Source organism: Pristiophorus japonicus, chromosome 2, assembly GCF_044704955.1.
Source record: "Pristiophorus japonicus isolate sPriJap1 chromosome 2, sPriJap1.hap1, whole genome shotgun sequence".
In the NCBI taxonomy this organism is placed as follows: domain Eukaryota; kingdom Metazoa; phylum Chordata; class Chondrichthyes; family Pristiophoridae; genus Pristiophorus; species Pristiophorus japonicus.
Genome location: NC_091978.1, coordinates 151,651,412 through 151,675,033, shown reverse-complemented (window position 1 = coordinate 151,675,033; position 23,622 = coordinate 151,651,412). Strand labels below are relative to the sequence as shown.

Genomic DNA, 23,622 nt, shown 5'->3' with positions numbered 1-23,622 from the left:
CTGCTCCACCATTCAACAAGATCATGGCTGATCTGGCCGTGGACTCAGCTCCACTTACCCGCCCGCTCCCCGTAACCCTTAATTCCCTTATTGGTTAAAAATCTATCTATCTGTGATTTGAATATATTCAATGAGCTAGCCTCAACTGCTTCCTTGTGCAGAGAATTCCACAGATTCACAACCCTCTGGGAGAAGAAATTCCTTCTCAACTCGGTTTTAAATTGGCTCCCCCGTATTTTGAGGCTGTGTCCCCGAGTTCTAGTCTCCCGTACCATTGGAAACAACCTCTCTGCCTCGATCTTGTCTATCCCTTTCATTATTTAAAATGTTTCTAAAAGATCACCCCTCATCCTTCTGAACTCAACGAGTAAAGACCCAGTATACTCAATCTATCATCATAAGGTAACCACCTCATCTCCGGAATTAGCCTAGTGAATCGTCTCTGTACCCCCTCCAAAGCTAGTATATCCTTCCTTAAGTAAGGTGACCAAAACTGCACGCAGTACTCCAGGTGTGGCTTCACCAATACCCTGTACAGTTGCAGCAGGACCTCCCTGCTTTTGTACTCCATCCCTCTCGCAATGAAGGCCAACATTCTATTTGCCTTCCTGATTACCTGCTGCACCTGCAAACTAACTTTTTGGGATTTGAACCCCCAGGTCCCTCTGCACCGCAGCATGTTGTAATTTCTCCCCATTCAAATAATATTCCCTTTTACTGTTTTTTTTTTCCCCAAGGTGGATGACCTCACACTTTCTGACATTGTATTCCATCTGCCAAACCTTAGCCCATTCGCTAAACCTATCTAAATCTCTCTGCAGCCTCTCTGTGTCCTCTGCACAACCCGCTTTCCCACTAATCTTTGTGTCATCTGTAAATTTTGTTACACTACACTCTGTCCCCTCTTCCAGGTCATTTATGTATATTGTGGTCCCAGCACCGATCCCTGTGACACACCACTAACCACCGATTTCCAACCCGAAAAGGACCCATTTATCCCGACTCTCTGCTTTCTGTTAGCCAGCCAATTCTCGATTCATGCTAATACATTTCCTCTGACTCCTCGTACCTTTATCTTCTGCAGTAACCTTTTGTGTGGCACCTTATCGAATGCCTTTTGGAAATCTAAATACACCACATCCATCGGTACACCTCTATCCACCATGCTCGTTATATCCTCAAAGAATTCCAGTAAATTAGTTAAACATGATTTCCTCTTCATGAATTCATGTTGCGTCTGCTTGATTGCACTATTCCTATCTAGATGTCCCGCTATTTCTTCCTTAATGATAGCTTCAAGCATTTTCCCCACTACAGATGTTAAACTAACCGGCCGATAGTTACCTGGCTTTCGTCTGCCCCCTTTTTTAAACAGAGGCGTTACATTAGCTGCTTTCCAATCCGCTGGTACCTCCCCAGAGTCCAGAGAATTTTGGTAGATTATAACGAGTGCATCTGCTGTAACTTCCGCCATCTCTTTTAATACCCTGGGATGCATTTCATCAGGACCAGGGGATTTGTCTACCTTGAGTCCCATTAGCCTGTCCAGCACTACCCCCCTAGTGATAGTGATTGTCTCAAGGTCCTCCCTTCCCCACATTCCTGTGACCAGCAATTTTTGGCATGGTTTTTGTGTTTTCCACTGTGAAGACCGAAGCAAAATAATTGTTTAAGGTCTCAGCCATTTCCACATTTCCCATTATTAAATCCCCCTTCTCATCTTCTAAGGGACCAACATTTACTTTAGTCACTCTTTTCCATTTTATATATCTGTAAAAGCTTTTACTATCTGTTTTTATGTTTTGCGCAAGTTTACTTTCGTAATCTATCTTTCCTTTCTTTATTGCTTTCTTAGTCATTCTTTGCTGTCGTTTAAAATTTTCCCAATCTTCTAGTTTCCCACTAACCTTGGCCACCTTATACGCATTGTTTTTTAATTTGATACTCTCCTTTATTTCCTTGGTTATCCACGGCTGGTTATCCCTTCTCTTACCGCCCTTCTTTTTCACTGGAATATATTTTTGTTGAGCACTATGAAAGAGCTCCTTAAAAGTCCTCCACTGTTCCTCAATTATGCCACCGTTTAGTCTGTGTTTCCAGTCGACTTTAGCCAACTCTGCCCCATCCCACTGTAGTCCCCTTTGTTTAAGCATAGTACGCTCGTTTGAGACACTACTTCCTCACCCTCAATCTGAATTACAAATTCAACCATACTGTGATCACTCATTCAGAGAGGATCCTTTACTAGGAGGTCGTTTATTATTCCTGTCTCATTACACAGGACCAGATCTAAGATAGCTTGCTCCCTTGTAGGTTCTGTAACATACTGTTCTAAGAAACAATCCTATATGCATTCTATGAATTCCTCCTCAAGGCTATCCCGTGCGATTTGATTTGACCAATCGATATGTAGGTTAAAATCCCCCATGATTACTGCCGTTCCTTTTTCACATGCCTCCATTATTCCCTTGATTATTGCCCGCCCCACCGTGAAGTTATTATTTGAGGGCCTACAAACTATGCCCACCAGTGACTTTTTCCCCTTACTATCTCTAATCTCCACCTACAATGATTCAACATTTTGTTCATTACAGCCAATATCATCTCTCACAACTGCCCTGATGTCTTCCTTTATTAACAGAGCTACCCACCTCCTTTCCCTTCTTGTCTATCTTTCCGAGTTGTCAGATACCCCTGTAGGTTTAATTCCCAGTCTTGGCCATCCTGCAACCACGTTTCTGTAATGGCCACCAAAATCATACCCATTTGTAATGATTTGTGCTGTCAACTCATTTACTTTATTTTGAATGCTGCATGCGTTTAGGTAGTGTGTTTTAATACTAGTTTTTAAACCATGATTTTTAGTTTTGACCCCTCCTGCAGCCCCTTTATATTCATACATATTGTCCCTTCCTATCACCTTGTGGTTTACACTTACCCCAGTGCCTCTCTGCTCTGTTGCCTCCTGCATTCTTTCTTGGGATCCTGTTCATCTGAGCTCTCACCCATTCCAACTAGCTCAGAGCCCTCTCCTGTGTTCCAAATACTCCTTGCATTGAGGCACTGAGCTTTCATGCTTGCCTTTTTATTACAATTTGACCCTTTACAATTTTGCTGTACAGTAGCCCTTTTTGTTTTGTGCCTTGGGTTTCTCTGCCCTCCACTTTTACTCATCTCCTTTTTGTCTTTTGCTTTTGTCTCCTTTTTGTTTCCCTCTGTCTCCCTGCATTGGTTCCCATCCCCCTGCCATATTAGTTTAACTCCTTCCCAACAGCACTAGCAAACACTCCACCGAGGACATTGGTTCCGGTCCTGCCCAGGTGCAGACCGTCCGGTTTGTACTGGTCCCACCTCCCCCAGAACCGGTTCCAATGCCCCAGGAATTTGAATCCCTCCCTGCTGCACCACTGCTCAAGCCACGTATTCATCTGAGCTATCCTGCGATTCCTACTCTGACTAGCACGTGGCACTGGTAGCAATCCCGAGATTACTACTTTTGAGGTCCTAAGTTTTAATTTAGCTCCTAGCTCCTTAAATTCGTCTCGTAGGACCTCATCCCTTTTTTTACCTATATCGTTGGTACCAATGTGCACCACGACAACTGGCTGTTCACCCTCCCTTTTCAGAATGTCCTGCACCCGCTCCGAGACATCCTTGACCCTTGCACCAGGGAGGCAACATACCATCCTGGAGTCTCGGTTGCGGCCGCAGAAACGCCTATCTATTCCCCTTACAATTGAATCCCCCATCACTATCGCTCTCACACTCTTTTTCCTTCCCTCCTGTGCAGCAGAGCCAGCCACGGTGCCATGAACTTGGCTGCTGCTGCCCTCCCCTGATGAGTCATCCCGCTCAACAGTACTCAAAACGGTGCATCCTTTTTTGCAGGGGGATGACCGCAGGGGACCCCTGCACTACGTTCCTTGCACTGCTCTTCCTGCTGGTCTTCCATTCACTAGCTGGCTGTGGACCCTTCACCTGCGGTAAGACCAACTCGCTACACGTGCTACTCACGTCGTTCTCAGCATCGTGGATGCTCCAGAGTAAATCCATCCTCAGCTCCAATTCCGCAACGTGGACCGTCAGGTGCTGGAGATGGATACAGTTCCCGCACACGTAGTCATCAGGGACACCGGAAGTGTTCCCGAGTTCCCACATGGTACATTTAGATGACACATAAAATAGTTTTACTGGAAAAACCCTGATCCTAAATTAGTCAAGTGTTGCAAACAAATTTTTATCTGATATGACAGCATGGTGAGCATGTGTCATACGTCATACGTGATTCATGATGGAGAAAGAATTGAGGACCCTTCCAGGCAGGCTGAGAATCAGCAGGGCTGGTGCAAGATTACTTTTGTAAATTTAAAGGGATTATGCCACCGAGAGATTTAATTTTTCGAGGAGGTAACTAGGAGGGTCGATGAGGGTAGTGCGTACGATGTAGTGTATATGAACTTTAGCAAAACTTTTGAAAAGGTCCCACATGGCAGACTGGTCACAAAGGTAAAAGCCCATGGGATCCAGGACAAAGTGGCAAGTTGAATCCAAAATTGGCTTAGAGGTAGAAAGCAAAGGGTAATGGTTGATGGATGTTTCTATGATTGCAAGGATGTTTCCAGGGGGTTCTGCAGGGCTCAGTACTTGGTCCCTTGCTTTTTGTGGTATATATCAATGATTTGGACTTGATAGGCGGTGTGATTAAGAAGTTTGCAGATGATACAAAAATTGGCCATATGGTTGATAGTGAAGAAAGCTGTAGACTGCAGGAAGACATAGAAACATAGAAAATAGGTGCAGGAGTAGGCCATTCGGCGCCTCGAGCCTGCACTACCATTCAGTAAGATCATGGCTGATCATTCACCTCAGTACCCCTTTCCTGCTTTCTCTCCTTACCCCTTGATCCCTTTAGCCATAAGGGCCAAATCTAACTCCCTCTTGAATATATCTAACGAACTGGCATCAACAACTCTCTGCGGTAGAGAATTCCACAGGTTCACAATTCTCTGAGTGAAGAAGTTTCTCCTGATCCTGGTCCTAAATGGCTTACCCCTTATCCTTAGATTGTGAACCTTGGTTCTGGACTTCCCCAACATCAGGAACATTCTTCCTGCATCTAACCTGTCCAGTCCCGTCAGAATTTTATATGTTTCTATGAGATCCCCTCTCATTCTTCTAAACTCCAGTGAATACAGGCCCAGTCGATCCAGTCTCTCCTCATATGTCAGTCCTGCCATCCCAGGAATCAGTCTGGTGAACATTCGCTGTACTCCCTCAATAGCAAGAACGTCCTTCCTCAGATTAGGAGACCAAAACTGAACACAATATTCCAGGTGAGGCCTCACCAAGGCCGTGTACAACTGCAGTAAAACCTCCCTGCTCCTATACTCAAATCCCCATAGCTATGAAGGCCAACATACCATTTGCCTTCTTCACCGCCTGCTGTACCTGCATGCCAACTTTCAATGACTGATGTTCCATGACACCCAGGTCTCGTTGCACCTCCCCTTTTCCTAATCTGCCGCCATTCAGATAATATTCTGCCTTCACGTTTTTGCCCCCAAAGTGGATAACCTCACATTTATCCACATTATACTGCATCTGCCATGCATTTGCCCACTCACCTAACCTGTCCAAGTCACCCTGCAGCCTCTTAGCATCCTCCTCATAGCTCACACTGCCAACCAGCTTAGTGTCATCTGCAAACTTGGATATATTACTCGATTCCTTCATCCAAATCAATAATGTATATTGTAAATAGCTGGGGTCCCAGCACTGAGCCCTGCGGCACCCCACTGGTCACTGCCTGCCATTCTGAAAAGGACCCGTTTATCCCGACTCTCTGCTTCCTGTCTGCCAACCAGTTCTCTATCCACGTCAGCACATTACCTCCAATACCATGTGCTTTAATTTTGCACACCAATCTCTTGTGTGGGACTTTGTCAAAAGCTTTTTGAAAGTGCAAATACATCACATCCACTGGCTCTCCCTTGTCCACTCTACTAGTTAAATCCTCAAAAAATTCTAGAAGATTTGTCAAGCATGATTTCCCTTTCATAAATTCATGCTGACTTGGACCAATCCTGTCACTGCTTTCCAATGCACTGCTATTTCATCTTTAACAATTGATTTCAACATTTTCCCCACTACCAAGGTCAGGTTAACCGGTCTATAATTCCCCGTTTTCGCTCTCCCTCCTTTTTTAAAAAGTAGTCTTACATTAACTACCCTCCAGTCCATAGGAACTGATCCATGGACTGGTCAGGCGGGCAGAACAGTGGCAAATGGAATTTAATCCAGAGAAGTGTGAGGTAATGCACTTGGAGAGGGCTAATAAGGAAAGGGTATACACATTAAACGGTCGGCCACTTAGAAGTGTAGATGAACAAAGGGATCTTGGAGTGCTTGTCCACAGATCCCTGAAAGTAGGCCAGGTAGATAAGGTGGTTTAGAAGGCATACGGAATGCTTGCCTTTATTGGCAGAGGGATAGAATACAAGAGCAGGGAGGTTATCTTAAATTGTATAATACTTTGGTTAGGCCACCGCGTGCAGTTCTAGTCGCTGTATTATAGGAAGGACGTGATTGCACTGGAGAGGGTGCAGAGGAGATTTACTAGGATGCTGCCTGGAATGGAGAATCTTAACTATGAGGACAAATTGGATAGGCTGGGTTTGTTCTCCTTGGAACAAAGGAGGCTGAGAGAAGACCTCATTGAGATGTATAAAATTGAGAAGCCTGGATATAGTGGATAGCAAGGGCCTGTTTCCCTTGGTGGAGGGGTCAATTATGAGAGGGCATAGTTTTAAAGTGGTTAGTGGAAGGTTTAGAGGTGATTTAAGGAGAAGCTTCTTCATGTAGAAGGTTGTGGGGGTCTGGAACTCACTGCCTGAAAGGGTGGTCGAAGCAGAAACCCTCACCACATTTAAAAGGTGCTTGGATGGGCACTTGAAGTGCCATTACCTAGCTGGTAAGTGGGATTAGACTGGATAACCTCTTGTTGGCTGGCGCAGATACGATGGTAAGTACTGCAGGGAATTGAATACGGCCAGTGATCTTCTGGACTAGTTTCAATCACCTGGATGGGTCGGAGAAGAATTTTTCCAGATTTTTCTCCCCAATTGGCTTGGGTTTAATCCGTTTTCTTGCCTCTCTCAGGAGATCTCATGGCTCCAGTTGGGGTGGAATGTAAAAGGTTGCAATGCAATGGGTGTCGCAGTTGTGTGCGGCGGACTGGTTGGGCCAGATGCTCTTTACCTGACCGCCATTGTTCATTGTTCATATGTAACCTTCAGGGCTGCTGAGTGAGGGCAGTGTGGCTCTTTGTCGGGCAGCGGTGACACGATGGGCCAAAATGGCCGCCTTCTCCGCTGTAGATTTCTATGTTTCTATGAGAGTGGATTTTTCCATTGTGAGATAGAGGAGCCGAAATTGGCCCTTTCTATAAGGCCCATTGCCGCCTGAAAGCATCGGCCACGGGTTGATGTGGACTGGCCGCCGAATCTCCGTGAAGGGCCGCCATTTTAGATATTGGAGGAGGATGGAATGGTCAACTGTCTCAAAGATTGAAGACAGTTCCAGAAGGACCAGGATGGATAGGGGTACTGAGGGAATGATCAGCCATGATCTTATTGAATGGTGGTGCAGGCTAGAAGGGCCGAATGGCCTACTCCTGCACCTATTTTTTTATGTTTCTATGTTGCCTTTGTCAGTCACAAAGGATACCATTTGTGCTGATAAGAGCCGTTTCGGTACTGTGGCATCTGCCCCCCTACTCCTCCGGCACTTTCTCATCCTTTGAACATCTTGCCTTATTCCACCCCTCTCACCTCTCATTCAAAATTCTCATTCTCTACCACCCATCCAAACATGATAAAAATTTTATATCGGATATATCCTCACTGCTTTCCTCCCTCAGCCTCTGCACCGAGCGATTTCTCATCCTCGGTGACGTCAACCTCCATCTTAATTCATCATGCTCTCTCTCCTCGGAGTTCACTACCCTCCTGTCCTCCCTTAATCTCTCCCTCCATGTAAATTCCTCAAACCATATTCACGGCCACCCCCTGGATCTTGCAATCTCTTGTGGCCTCGTTATTCCAATCGTGTCAATTAAAGATAAAGCCATCTCTGACCATTTCCTTGTATCGCTCTCAACACACATCCCCCTTCCCCAATCCAAACCTACTTCCTTCTACATCTGCCCCTGGAAAAAAACTCTCTCCAAACTCTCCTACAACGGCATTTATCAACTCAAAACTGTCCATCCTTTGGCCCTCTTTTAACAATGACACTTCTGTAGCCACCGATCTGCTCAACCGCACCCTCAATGCCACCTTTGATGCCTTGGTTAGTCCCCATTAAAAAGATTACTGTCTCCACCGCTGGCTGTTCCCCCTGGCACAGCCCTCATCTTTCCTCCTTCAAGTCAAAAGGGCGCAGACTTGAACGGATGTGGCGGGCAACTGGTTTAGCCATTTACCATCAGATCTGCCTCGAACATACAAAACATTATCGGTTCCTATTGTCTACAAAAACTGCTCACTATTCCAGGACCATTCTGGAATGCAAAAATAACCCCCAGCTACTATTCTCTACTGCTAACCATCTCCTGAAACCCTCTCCCCTGTCCCCACCACACTCACCTCCAACAACAAGTTTGAGGAGCTCATGTACTTCTTTGTCTCAAAGATTGAGACCATCCAGTCAGTTGCCTCTGCGCGTTCCCTTCCTTATCTTGCCCATAGGGCTAAACTTCATCTGAGGCTCCCACCTGCCCTAGCCCCAAACTCACATCGTTTTCTAGTTTCACTTTGATCTCCCCTGTTAATCTCTCCAAGCTCATCTTGTCCATGAGACTCACTTCTGGCTCCCTTGACCCTATTCCCACTAAACTGCTGACCATCTGTTATGTATGTAATAACTCGATAGACTGAATACTGTAAACTCACTCAGGTGCAAACCTGGCTCAACTTTATTCGGGCCCTAAGTGCCCGCATTACATGGTGGCTTCCTTTATACGCCTGGCCCGCACACACGTCCGTACAGCCCAATGACCTCCGACAGTGGCGCTCCCTGGTGGCTAGTAACCCAAAGCATACATACATGACAACATCCCCCTTCAAGATCTTGGTATCAGTCTTTTTACAAGATGGTCCGAGGCTTTCCGCTCACAAATTGATCATCTCAGTTCAACTCCAGTTCTGGATGAGCGTTCTGAGTCAGTTATGACTGGAGGCAGGGTAGCCGATCTGATGGAAGTGGCAATGACCATGTCAGAGATTGAAAATCCATATTCATTGATGACGGTGGAGTCCTCTGATGAATGAATATAGGTTGGTTGGTCACTGATCGTATCTTCCTCAACTTGTTCCAGTTCATCCGTGTGCCGCAGCGTTACCTGATCAACATGTTTCCTGCATGTTTGCCCATTCTTGAGCCTGACAAACACTCTGTTACCCTCCTTGGCAGTAACAGTACTAGCGACCCACTTGGGACCTTGACAATAATTTAGCAAATACACAGGTTCGTTAACAGAGATGCCGCATGACACAGCAGCATGATCACAATACCACTGCTGATTTTGATGTCTGTTTTCAACACGATCATTCAAGTCAGGATGGATGAGATAGAGCTTGGTCTTGAGACCTCTCTTCATCAATAGTTCAGCAGGGGGGACCCCGGTAAGCGTGTGGGGTCTTGTCCTGCAACTAAGCAATATGCATGACAAGCGAGTCTGCAGTGAACCCGGAGTTACACATTTCATTCTCTGCTCGATTGTTTGGATAGCACACTCTGCTTGACCATTAACAGCAGGTTTGAATGGTGCTGACCTCACATGTTTAATACCATTGAATTTCATGAACTCTTGAAACTCCATACTGGTGAAGCAAAATCTTTGTCGCTCACAACGATATCAGGCAGACCATGAATAGCAAACATGACACGAAGGCTCTCAATGGCAGCTGTGGATGTGCTGGATGACATGATTATACATTCTATCCACTTGAAATATGCATCCACCACAACAAAAAACATCTTACCCAGGAAAGGACCCACAAAGTCAATGTGGATCCTCGACCATGGTTTGGATGGCCACGACCACAGACTCAGTGGGGATGCCGCTGGTACTTTGCTGAGCTTTGTGCAAACGATGCACTGATGCACACATGATTCCAGATCAGAGTCAATTCCAGGCCACCATACGCGAGACCTGGTGATGGCTTTCACCATGACAATACCGGGATGAGTGCTGTGTAGATCACAAACAAATTTCTCTCTGCCTTTCTTAGGCATAACAACACAATTACCCCACAGTAAACAATCTGACTGAATGGATAGTTCGTCTTTGCGATGGTTGTAAGGTTTGGTCTCATCACACATTTCCATAGGTGTAGCAGACCAATCACCACTAAGGACACAACATTTTACAACTGATAAAATCGGGACCTGTCTGGTCCAGGTCTTAACTTGTTGAGCAGTGACAGGGGTTCCTGTACTCTCAAAAGCATCCATAACTAACAGTAGATCTGCAGGTTGTGGCGTCTCCACCTCCGGTGTGGGCAAAAGCAGATGGCTCAGTGCATCGGCACAATTCTCGGGGGCCAGGTCTATGGCAACTGACATAATCATAGGCAGATAATAAGGTCCCACACAAGAGATTAGTGTGCAAAATTAAAGCACAGGGTATTGGGGGTAAAGTATTGACGTGGATAGAGAACTGGTCGGCAGACAGGAAGCAGAGAGTCAGAATAAATGGGTCCTTTTCAGAATGGCAGGCAGTGACCATTGGGGTGCTGCAGGGTTCAGTGCTGGGACCCCAGCTATTTACAATATGCATCAATGATTTAGATGAAGGAATTGAATGTAATATCTCCAAGTTTGCAGATGATACTAAGCTGGGTGGCAGTGTGAGCTATGAGGAGGATGCTAAGAGGCTGCAGGATGACTTGGACAGGTTCGGTGAGTGGGCAAATGCATGGTAGATGCAGTATAATGTAGATAAATGTGAGGTTATCCATTTTGATGGCAAAAACAGGAAGACAGAATATTATCTGAATGGTGACAGATTAGGAAAAGGGGAGGTGCAACGAGACCTGGGTGTCATGGTACATCAGTCATTGAAGGTTGGCATGCAGGTACAGCAGACGGTGAAGGCGGCAAATGGCATGTTGGCCTTCATAGCGAGAGGATTTGAGTATAGGAGCAGAAAGGTCTTACTGCAGTTGTACAGAGCCTTAGTGAGGCCACACCTGGAATATTGTGTTCAGTTTTGGTCTCCTAATCTGAGGAAGGATGTTCTTGCTATTGAGGGAGTGCAGCAAAGGTTCACCAGACTGATTCCCGGGATGGCAGGAATGACATATCAGGAGAGACTGGATCAACTGGGCTTGTATTCAGTGGAGTTTAGAAGAATGAGAGGGGATCTCAAAGAAACATGAAATTCTGACAGGATTGGACAGGTTAGAGCCAGGAAGAATGTTCTCATTGCTGGGGAGTTCCAGAACTAGGGGTCACAGTCTAAGAATAAGGGGTAAGCCATTTAGGACCGAGATGAGGAGAAACTTCTTCACTCAGAGTGGTTAACCTCTGGAATTCTCTACCGCAGAAAGTTGTTGAAGCCAGTTTGTTAGATATATTCAAAAGGAAGTTAGAGATGGCCCTTACAGCCAAAGGGATCAAGGGGTATGGAGAGAAAACAAGAAAGGGGTACTGAGGCTGAATGATCAGCCATGATCTTATTGAATGGCGGTGCAGGCTCGAAGGGTCGAATGGCCTGCTCCTGCACCTATTTTCTATGTTTCTATGTTTCTATAATGTTAGCGCCCACCTCTGGATGCGGGACGATGCATTGGTATCGATTTCATTGTTTTCGGAAAACAATGAAATGAGTGGCTTGTGATCCATTTAGAGTTCAAAACGAAGATCAAATAGGTACTGATGCATCTTTTTAACCCCATACACGCAGGCTAAAGCTTCTTTTTCTACCATGCTGTAGGCTCTTTCCGTCTTTGACAAATTTTTCAAGCATACGCAACTGGTTGTAGTTTACCCGACTCATTAGCTTGTTGGAGCACGCAGCCAACTCCATATGAAGAAGCATCACAGGCCAATACTAGACGCTTACACGGATCATAATGTACCAGCAACTTGTAAGAGCAAAGCAGATTTGTAGCTTTCTCGAAAGCTCTATCTTGAGTCACACCCCAAACCCTGTTGTCGCCTTTTCTGAGCAGCATGTGCAGTGGCTCTAATAAAGTGCTCAATCTAGGTAAGAAATTACTGAAATAGTTGAGTAGACCAAGGAACGAACGCAGTTCCGTCACATTCTGAGGCCTGGGTGCATTTTTGATGGCCTTGGTTTTTGCGTCCGTAGGCCTGATGTCATCAGCAGCAATCTTCCTCCCCAGAAATTCAACTTCCGGTGCCATGAAGACGTACTTCCAACGTTTCAGCTGGAGTCCCACTTTGTCCAGACGATGTAGAACCTCTTCAAGGTTGTTCAGGTGTTCGGCAGTGTCACGACATGTGACCAGAATATCATCTTGAAACACGACGGTTCTAGGGACGGACTTCAGTAGACTCTCCATGTTCCTCTAAAATATGGCTGCAGCGGAGCAAATTCCAAAAGGACACCTTTTGTAGGTAAACAGTCCTTTGAGTGTTGATGCATGCAAGTTTCTTCGACATGTCAACGAGCTCCTGTGTCATATAGGCCGACGTCAGATCCAGATTTAGGTGAACGACTTCCCACCGGCTAGCTTTGCAAACAGGTCATCAGTCTTCGGTAACGGGTACTGATCCCGTTTCGAAAATCAGTTGATCGTGACCTTGTAGTCTCCACAAATTCTGACAGTGCCATCACTAACACAGGAACAATGGGACTGGCCCATTCGTTAAATTCGACCGGTGATATGACCCCTTCACGTTGGAGTCTGTCCAGTTCAATTTTGACCTTCTCCCTGATCATGTACGGAACAGCCCGAGCTTTGTGATGGATTGGTCTTGCACCAGAGTCCAGGTGAATCTGCACCTTGGCTCCCGTGAAATTGCCAATGCCTGGTTCAAACACCGAGGGAAACTTGCTCAGCACTTGGGCAGAGGTGACACCGTTTTTATATCGTTCCAATTCCATTTGATTTTTTTGAGCCAATTCCTGACAAACAGCATTGGACCATTTCCTGGAATGATCCATAACAGTAGATCATGAACCACACCATCATACGACACCTTGACGACTGCACTGCCAATCACCGGTAGGAGTTCTTTGGTGTAAGGACGCAACTTGGCATTGACTGGACTCAGCTTAGGCTTCACAGCCTTAGTGTTCCACAGCTTGTCAATGTCCTTTGGCTCATTATTGACTGATTCGTGCCCGTGTCCAATTCCATCGATACCGGCACGCCATTTAGTTTCACATTAACCATTATTGGTTGGCTCTTTGTCAAGAACGAATACAGTCCATACACTTCCTCCTCGGGTATCTCGGGTTGCATATCCAGGGCTGTGCTGGACTGGTCGTCATCATCCATGTGGTGAGTCGCAGTACGCTTGCTCAGCTGTGGACACATTCGCTGAAGATGCCCCACTTTCGAACAGCCTTTACAGATGTACTGTTTAACACAACACTGATGATGCCGATGATTGCCCCCACAATGCCAACAAGGTGAAATCGGATTTGTACCCATTGGCAGACTTTGAGCTGCTACAGGTTTCGCATACGCAGTCGAGTAGGCCCTGCCAAAAGCAGCTCTGCCATACGACGTCACAATCTTGTTTACAGTACTTGCCGTGGAGCTCCGACTCTTCGATGATATCTGCCTTGAATTATCATCCGTCGTCATGCATGCCTGGGCAATGACGATGGCCTTGCTCAAATCCAGCGTCTCCACAGCCAATAACCTCCAGAGGATCACCTCGTGGTTGATTCCTATTACGAAGAAATCTCGCAGCATGTCTCCCAATGCGTCTTCGAACTTACATGGCCCAGCAAAACATCTTAGGTCAGCGATGAATTCAGACACATCCTGGCCCTCAGAACGAACATGCATCTAGAATCTATAGCGTGAGATGATGATGCCTTGTTTTGGTTTGAGATGGTCACGTACCAAGGCACACAATTCCTCATAGCCCTTGTCCATTGGACGTGCAGGCGAGAGGAGATTCTTTGAGGCCATAGATTTTCGGACTGCAAACAGTGAGGAAAACCGCCCTGTGCCTAACTGAGTCAGTAGCTTCCTCCATTTTGTTGGCCACGAAGTATAGGTCCAGGCGATTGATGAAATCCGACCAGCCCTCTCCCTCCACGAATCTCTCCAGAATTCCAATGGTGCTCATTTTGCATGCGAAGGTTCTTGAGTTACCTCGTCGCCAAATGTTATGTATGTAATAACTCGATAGAATGAATACTATAAACTCACTCAGGTGCAAACCTGGCTCAACTTTATTTGGGCCCAAAATGCCCACATTACATGGTGGCTTCCTTTATATACCTGGACCGCACACATGTGCATATAGCCCAATGACCTTCGACAGTGGTGCCCCCTGGTGGTTAGTAACCCCAAGCATACATGACACCACCCAACCTCCTTTTTTGGCTTCTATGTCAGCCGACTTTGTTAACGGTTCTTTCTCCTCAGGTGCTGTTCCCCCTCTCCTTCAAATCTGCTGTCATCACCCCTCTCCTCAAAAAAACAACCTTTGACCCCACTTCGCTTTCCTGTCCAAAGTATTTGAATGCGTTGTCACCTCCTAAATCTGTGAATTTCCTTGAATTCAATGTTTGAATCCCTTCAATCTGGTTTTTGGCCCTGCCACAGTACAGAAATGGCTCCCATCAAAATCACAAATGACATCCTTTGAGTGTGTGACAAAGGTAAACTATCCCTCCTCGTCCTTCTGGACCTGTCTACAGCCTTTGACACAGTTGACCACTCCATCCTCCTCCAACGCCTCTTCACCATTGTCCAGCTAGGTGGGACTGTACTCGCATGGTTCTATTCTTATCTATCTAGTCGTAGCCAGAAAATCTCCTGCAATGGTTTCTCTTCCTACTTGCACATCGTTACCTCTGTTTTTTTTCTTGGCTCCCTCCTATTTCTCATCTATATGCGTTATCATCCGAAAACCGGGAGTCAGTTTCCACATGTACGCTGATGACACCCAGCTCTACCTCTCCACAACTTCTCTTGACCCCGGCTTAGTATCTAAATTGTCAGATTGCTTGTCCGACATCCAGCACTGGATGAGCAGAAATGTTCTCCAATTAAATATCGGGAAGATCGGAGCCATTATCTTTGGTCCCCACCACAAACTGCGTTCCCTAACCACTGACTCCACCCCTCTCCCTAGCATCAATCTGAGGGTTAAGACGACTGTTTGCAACCTGTGTCATATTTGACCCTGAAACGAGTTTGCGGCCACATCTCCGCAGCATAACTAAAACCGCCTTTTTCCACCTCCGTAACATTGCCCGCCTCAGCTCTTCTGCTGCTGAAACTTTCATTTGTTACTTCTTGACTTGACTACTCCCACTCATTTCTGGCTGGCCTCCCACATTCTACACTACATAAGCTTGAGGTCATCCAAAACTCAGCATTCCATGTTCTAACTCGCACCAAGTCACGATCACCCATCACCCCTGTGCTTTCTGAGCTACATTGGCTCCCGGTTAAACAATGCCTCGATTTCAAAATTCTCATCCTGGTTTACAAATCACTCCATGGTCTTGCCCCTCCCTATCTCTAATCTTTTTCAGCCTCAGAACCCCACAAGATATCTGCGCTCCTCAAAATCTGCTCTCTTGAACATCCCTCATTATAACTGCTCAACCATGGGTGGCCGTGCCTTCAGCTGTTTGTGCCCTAAGCTCTGGAACTCCCTCCCTAAACCTCTACGCCTCTCTACCTGTCTTTCCTCCTTTAAGACACTCCTTAAAACATACCTCTTTAACCAAGCTTTTGGTCATCTGCCTTAATTTCTTCTTTTGTGGCTTAGTGTCAAATTTATCTGTTTTGTCTTGTTAACACTGCTGTGAAGCACCGTGGGACATTTTACTACGTTAAAGGCGCTATATAAATAAAAGTTATTATTTATTGCCCTCCTTATGGTTTGGAGCGCTGTAGGGGACCGCTCTGCCCGTTTTCCCGCTGCTTCGTGCACGTGCCGACCACTCACTGATTGATGGCAACCCCTTCCCGAAATTGCACCCGGGGAAATTGCCCCTTACCGGAATTGCCCTGCGGGAGCGGCACCGCCACCGGTCGGTGCCCCCGACAGCTTTTTCTGACTGTGCCCTTTCTGTGGCTTTGTGGCGCGGTCGCCCTTAAAGGGGAGGTGGCGTTGCCAGCGACGCCATGTTATTTTTTTTGTAGGCCGACAGCTATGGCCACCGGTTCGGCCGGGCTGCAAAAAAGCAGCCTTGCACCTCCTCTTGGGTTGCAGGCCGCTGGCCAGGCCAAAATCCTCCCTGGTTGCCCAGTGTTTGCCATTAAAGTGGCTGCATCGGCCCTTCCCTTTAACCGATGGGAAGGGACTTTGTGACGCGCCAGCGCGATGACGTCAGCAGCGCGGCGCTGATGGCTTACAGCGTCATTCACTCCGACCCGCCCCCACTTCTGCCCTGCTAGTGACTGCTACTCCAACCCGACCGCACTTCCGTCCCAATAATAAGGCCGCTTCCACCCCACTCCATTGGGGCAAGCATTGGGGCGGACAAAACCCTTCGAAAATTAGAGATGCGACTCGTTGCGGGCGGTGAGCAATTTCAGCCCCAGAGACTTTCCTATCTGAATGTGAAGAATAAGTAAAAAATATCTTTATATTCTTGCTTTGTCTTTTAAAAAAAATCAAAATTAAAATCCCCACAAAATAACTAGCGTGAAATATTGAATGCCCCGATTTCATTTTCTCTCTCCCCAAATAAACTTAGCACATCTGTTCTATAAATACTCAGCAAGATATTTCTGTTAGCAGAAGAACTACCTTTGTGCTTCTGTAAAAAATCAATTGTTTTCTGTAATACTGTTGATTTATCCATTTTCCGAGTATTACCCGGCAGCATGGAGCCAAGCTCTTTGATCAGCACATTGAACTGATCTCGTCGTTTCTTCTCGGATTTGTTCCTAGAAACCCTAAAGACACAAGAATATTCTTAATAGCAAACTATATTCACAAATACAGATAATTCATTTAAAATTCTTTGAAATATTACATTTTCTAAAGGCCAAAAATGTCAAAATGATCATCTGAATTTAGACGGTTACATTTTCAGTAAGTAAATTAGTAATGTGTGAAAGAAAGATTAAGTGGGCAACTGTTCAAAAATCATACTGACTATTCATTACCAAGGACGTTACTATATTTTACTGCATTACAAGAGAAAATGCAAGTTATGATGCAACTTTTGATTTTTATATCTCCCATGACCTTTCCCCTTACCCCCCAACTCCACCACTTTATGGAATTGCTTATTGCGCTTTATTCTGGTGAACCAAGATTTTTTTGAGACAAGCTTTTCAATCTTCTTTCTGCTTGCAATTGGCATGATTTACATAAATGCATTAACATCTGCTTCAACTCACTATGAATAAATTATCTTGCAGAAAGCATTCACAAAACACCCTGTATGCCTTTATTGTCTCATATATCCCGTTTCAGCTATAGCTTCTTCCTGTTTTATTAGATTTAATTCCACATCAAAATATCCTGACATTTTTAAAAACTATTCAAATTCAATTTTTTTTATTTAAGATAAATCATTGGTGAGTGAACAGAATATAAATATGTAAATCTTTAAAGCCATTTTTTTCAAATTATTTTTATTGAATTTGGATAGTTATCTTATGTATTTCAGCCACTGGGTATTTTCTGGGTTAAAAATTGCTGAGATAATTATAAATAAATCAACATTCAACATAACTAAAATAATTTTCCAATTCATTGAAATAAATTTGTCTGCCATAGTAGGGACGTTCATACAGGTACAGCATCAAAAATCCAGAGTTCCAGAATCCATACTGTTCCGGAATCCAGACACCAGGACAATCCGTGGCAGGGTCATCCAGAATCTGGAAAATGTTCCAGAATCCGGACCTGCCATCGACGCCCCCACCACCCCCCCACTCCGCTGCTGGACTCTCCTGCCTCGGGCTGCCGCCGCCGCCTCGGGCTGACCACCCCGGGTCTCTTTTCTCCTGAAAAGAGAAGGCTGAGGGGTGAGCTAATAGAAGTCTTTAAAATTATGAAAGGTTTGATAGAGTAGACACAGAAAGAGTATTCCAATTGTGGAGACGAGCAAAACTAGAGGCCATCAATATAAGATAGTCACCAAGAAATCAAATAGTGAATTCAAAAGAAACTTCTTTACCCAGAGAAGCGAGAATGTGAAACTCTCTACCACAGGGAATGGTTGAAGCGAATAGTGTAGATGCAATTAAGGGTGGCTAAATAAGTGTATGAGGGGGGAAGGGAATAGAGGGTTATGCTGATTGAGTTAGATGAGGAAAGACGGGAGGAGGCTCCAGTGGAGCATAAACGCCGGCATGGACTGATTGGGTCGAATGGCCTGTTTCTGTGGTTTATATCCTACATAATCCTATGCTTTCAGCCAGAGTAGCATTAAGAGTAAAGTTAACCTAAATGTCCCTTGGCTTTGCTGGTCTCGCTCTCTCTCTCTACCTCCTCCACCCTCCCTCCCTCCCTCTCTTTCCCCCCCTTCCCCTCCCCCCTCTCCGCATGCCTAGTTGTGATGTCCTCGATAATTGAATAGGTTGAAAAATGTGATGCCTGAGATTGATGAACTGATGAACTAGTGAACTAGTAAATAATTTTTGAGAATCCTCTTGAAAACTTAGAACCTTGGGTCACAACCTGGTTGTTGGTTCTCTGAACTTCATTGCATCATAGTCTTTTTGAAGAGAATGTGCCCTAAATTGTGCTTTCTTACCAATGAGTTATACAGGGTTTAACAAATCAAGTCCACTTTGTGCAATGTATTACCAGCTACTCTCATAAATCCAGTTTAACAGGAAGGCAACCCAAACCTCTTCAATGGATGGCAGAGTTTTAAAGCTGGGTGAAAACTGGTACATTATTTCAATGGTCTTCTGTTTACACTCAAGTTAAAAAAAAACTGTGCGATTAAAAGAATCAGGCTTGTCCCTGAAAGCAGCAGGCCAGCTGGATAAGGTGGTTAAGAAAGCATACAGAATGCTTGCCTTTATTGGCCGAGGCATAGAATATAAGAGCAGGGAGGTTATGCTTAAATTGTATAATACACTGGTTAGGCTACAGCTGGAGTACTGCGTACAGTTCTGGTCACCGCATTACAGGAAGGACGTGATTGCACTGGAGAGGGTGCAGGGGAGATTTACGAGGATGCTGCCTGGACTGGAGAATCTGAGCTATGTGGACAGATTGGATAGACTGGGTTTGTTCTCCTTGGAACAGAGGAGGCTGAGAGGAGACCTCATTGAGATGTATAAAATTTTGAGGGGCCTGGATATAGTGGATAGCAAGGGCCTATTTCCCTTGGTGGAAGGGTCAATTACGAGGGGGCATATGTTTAAGGTGGTTGATGAAAGGTTTAAGAGGGGATTTGAGGGGAAGCTTCTTCATGCAGAGGGTTGTGGGGGTCTGGAACTCACTGCCTGGAAGGGTGGTAGAGGCAGAAACCCTCACCACATTTAAAAGGTGCTTGGATGGGCACTTGAGGTGCCGTAACCTGCAGGGTTACAAACCTAGAGCTGGTAAGTGGGATTAGTCTGGATAACCTCTTGTTGGCTGGCTTAGATATGATGGTAAGTACTTCAGGGAATCTAATACGGCCAGAGTTATTTCCTGGACTAGTTTTGATCACCTGGATGGGTCGGAGAGGAATTTTCCCAGATTTGTTTCCCCAATTGGCCTGGGTTTTTTGCCTCTCCCAGGAGATCGTATGGCTCCGGGTGGAGTGGAGTGTAAAATGTTGCGATCCATGGAGCATCTCAGTTGTGGGGGGCGGACTGGTTGGGCTGGATGCTCTTTACCTGTCCGCCATTGTTCATTGGTTTATATGTAACCTTCAGGGCTGTTGACCGGGGACCGTGTGGCTCTTTGTCGGCCGGCGCGGACACGATGAGCCGAAATGGCCTCCTTCTGCGCTGTAAATTTCTATGTTTCTATGTATCTGCAAATATATCTGGCTAAATATCTCTGTTTTATTCAAACTTCCATGCAAAACAATGGTTCTAGTCTGAGACCACGGAAATATCTGCGCAATTTAAAAAGTGAGGCTTAAATATATATACTATAATATTAATTTGACATCTGCAGTTTTTGCTTGATTACTTTATCTACTTGTAAAATCTTATTTGCATTTAGTCAACTCTCCCTAAGATTAAATAGATTGAGGAGAATCCCCAACAGTGCAAATTGTACATGGTCTCTTGAAAGCAGCAGAGTCAAGGATTGGAATGGCCTTCATTCATCTTAAAATGACACTTCCTCACACCCCGGCACCTGAAAGGACTCTATCCCATTCATCTTTCATACCAGTGCTTCAGATACGTCTTCCTTTTTCCTCAACTGAGGATTCCCCTTCACCATGATTGACAGGGCCCTTGACCATGGCCGTCCCATTTCCCACACTTCTGTTATCAACCCTTCACCTCCCTCCCAGAACCACGATAGGGTTTCCCTTGTCCTCACCTTCCACTCCACCAGTCTCCGCATTCAACGGATCATCCTCCTCCATTTACACCACCACCAGCATGGTGCCACCACCAAACACATCTGCCCCTCCCCTTTCAGCATTCCAAAAGAATTGTTCCCTCCGCGACACCCTGCACATCTGCTTCTCTTTCCATGGCACCTTCCTGTGCAAGCACAGGAGATGCAACACCTGCTCTTTCACCTCCTCCCTTCCCACTGTCCAGGGCCTCAAACACTTCTTCCAGGTGAAACAATGTTTTACTTATACTTCTTTCACTTTAAGATACTGTTCACAATGTGGTCTTCCTCTACATTGGGGAGACCAAACGCAGATTGGGTGATCACTTTGCGGAACACCTCTGTTCAGTCCGCAAGAATGACCGAACTTGTCATTTTAATTCTCCGTCCCACTCCTACTTTGACCTCTCTGTTCTTGACCTCCTACACTGTTCTATTAAAGCTCAATGGAAGCACCACGAACAGCACCTCATCATTCAATGAGGCACTTTACAGCCTTCCAGACAACATTGAATTCAACAATTTCAGATCATAACCTCTGCCCACATTTTTTCCCAGACAGCAGCAGTTGGTGATTCTGCTATTCCCATTTACATCTCTTGTCGATCCATCTTTTGATCCTTTACTTGTCCCATTACCACCTCCCTTTGCCTTACAGTCTCATCCATTTGGTTATTTAATCACTCTTGCCTTCGACCCTATCAAAGACCTTCCCTTTTGTTCTTTCCTTCACTCCCCCTTTCCCTGCCTCTGTACTTGCTTAATTCTGTTACCTCTCTAACCTTTGCCATTTCTGACAAAAGGTCATCAACCTGAAACATTAACTTTGTTCTCTCTCTCCACAGATGTTGCCTGACCTGCTGGGTATTTCCAGCATTTTCTGTTTCCAGCATCCATAGTATTTTGCTTTTGCTAAAGTTTATGGTGTTAAGTTTGTCCTGTATCCTTAAATTGAAAACAGAGAGAAATGTGAGTCGTGGAAAATCACATAAAAGGCATTGAAGCAGTGGACAATTGACCTCTGAAATGCGTATTACTCTGGATTTTGTAATTGCTTCTGAAAATGCCAATTGGGTGAGTTTCCCTCTCTGTATACATCAGCTGATGAGATCCTTCTCAATGTCAGACATCCTCATCTCCAAAACTTTTCTTCATAACTAAGGTACTCCCAATGTTTAGACCCGTTCAACATTCCTAAATTATAACAGTTGTAATGGATAAGGAAGTTGGTCAAATAATGAATAGCTGGTAACAGACACCAACAGGGCATGATAAACAAATAAGTGTTTAAAGGTTGTAATCAATAAGGTTGATGCAAAATACAATTTTGCATAAAACCTGGATATCAACAGACAACATATTTAGAAATGGGGTAAGACAAAAGCTAAAGGCAGCATAAGAAATAAATTCTTCACATTTAGTGTCAAAGACATATGTAATAGCCATAAATACCGAATCTAATGAAGCATTCAAAAGGATAAAAGTCGAGAAGTGGGCTCAGGGCTGAAAAACGGGCTTCGGTTTGAAAAATAATGTTTTAAAAAAAGTCAGATCTGAGCCGGAGAAAAGATCTGGATGTTGTAGTGAGCTGTACAGGTAGCATATTTTTTTTCTTTATCCCCCATACTTTTATTATGTGACCATCTTTCTTCCCACCTCATTCATCATGGTAAGCTCATAAAGGCAAGAGTATGCCTATAAATTTTCTTCACTGCCGACAACTACCAATAATCTTTCACAAATAAAAATCTGTTAAGTTAAAAATTCTTAATTGTTGCAAAAATTTATTACTTACTTTTGTGAACCATTATTTAACAAAATAATTTACTTTTGAAATTGCCTTAAAAGTGTAACTGGTCAATTTAAAATGTTATTCAGACTGAAGAGTTTTCTTAGCTGTGATCCAAGTCTTATTTCTGCAACATTATTCCTGAAAATACAAAGGTAAATACCACAGATGTTATTTTAGATTTTGGAAACATTAGGTACCTATGTTGGAACTGGGCAGGAAACAGTACTCTCACAAACTACTGATTTGACAGTTGTTGTTGTTTTCCTTTGTGTCCGCAAAGAATACAAGAATTTCTGCTGACATGGTAGCATCATGTTCAGAAATATTCTCTTTCAAATGCTAAAAAGGTGACATGATAAAAAACTTCCAGAAATTGTTTATTTAATAATGAGTTGGTCTCTAGCTGTAATTTCAAACAGGGTTTTATTTAAACCTTATCTCAGACTCACCTTTTTGCTTTGTCCTTATCATCGTCATCCAACAGTCCATCAAAAATGCTACTATCATCCCTGTTAAAACAAGAGAAGATGCAAAAACAATGAAGGCCTCTTAAAATTATCCTCCCGCCAAAAAAATGACAAGCTGGATTTGATTGTAAACAGACCTTACTCAATTTTTACTATGAAACTAAGGGCTAAATTCGGCTATTTTGCAAACAGGTTTTTGGTGCTATTTCACCTTTTTTGGCAAAAACCCAGTCGGCGGAAAATTAGGAGAAGTTTTGCGGCGGCGCTTTTCAAATACCGCTCGAGAGAAGAGCGCTGCAATGCAAGACTCGAAATATCGCTTTCACCAAAAATTAGGACGAAAAAAATGCCGAGGAAAAAGCTGCGTTGCAGCCCTTGGATCAATGGTAAGTGTGAAGACCTGCAAAAAAGATAAGTTAAAGTTTTTATTTTTAATTCTTTTGCAGTGATTCACTGGATAAGTGTCTTGTAAATGTTTTGTGAATTTTTTTTTCCTTTTTTCCAATTTATATTCAGGTGTTTTTCCACCCTCCTTAGGCCCAGCTCTAAGTCTAGGGGATTTCCAGCGTCCAGCAACAGTGATGTCATCAAGCTAAGCAGCCAATCACATTGAAGAATTCTCACAGAGAGCAAACCAGGAAGTAAATATCAGGT

The 23,622-nt window shown here is 44.6% G+C and overlaps 1 protein-coding gene across 6 annotated transcripts in view; it reads right to left on the bottom strand.

Moving 5' to 3' along the window:
• Positions 1 to 23,622, bottom strand: part of clocka (clock circadian regulator a) — a 269,029-nt gene that overhangs the window by 191,575 nt on the left and 53,832 nt on the right. For all 6 annotated transcript variants that reach the window (XM_070869951.1, XM_070869943.1, XM_070869953.1 and 3 more), the window contains 2 exons: positions 22,951 to 23,010; positions 16,984 to 17,132 (listed from right to left, as the gene is read on the bottom strand). In XM_070869951.1, the coding sequence (XP_070726052.1) occupies positions 16,984 to 17,132; positions 22,951 to 23,010 (209 nt within the window). The remainder of the gene's footprint in view (positions 1 to 16,983; positions 17,133 to 22,950; positions 23,011 to 23,622) is intronic.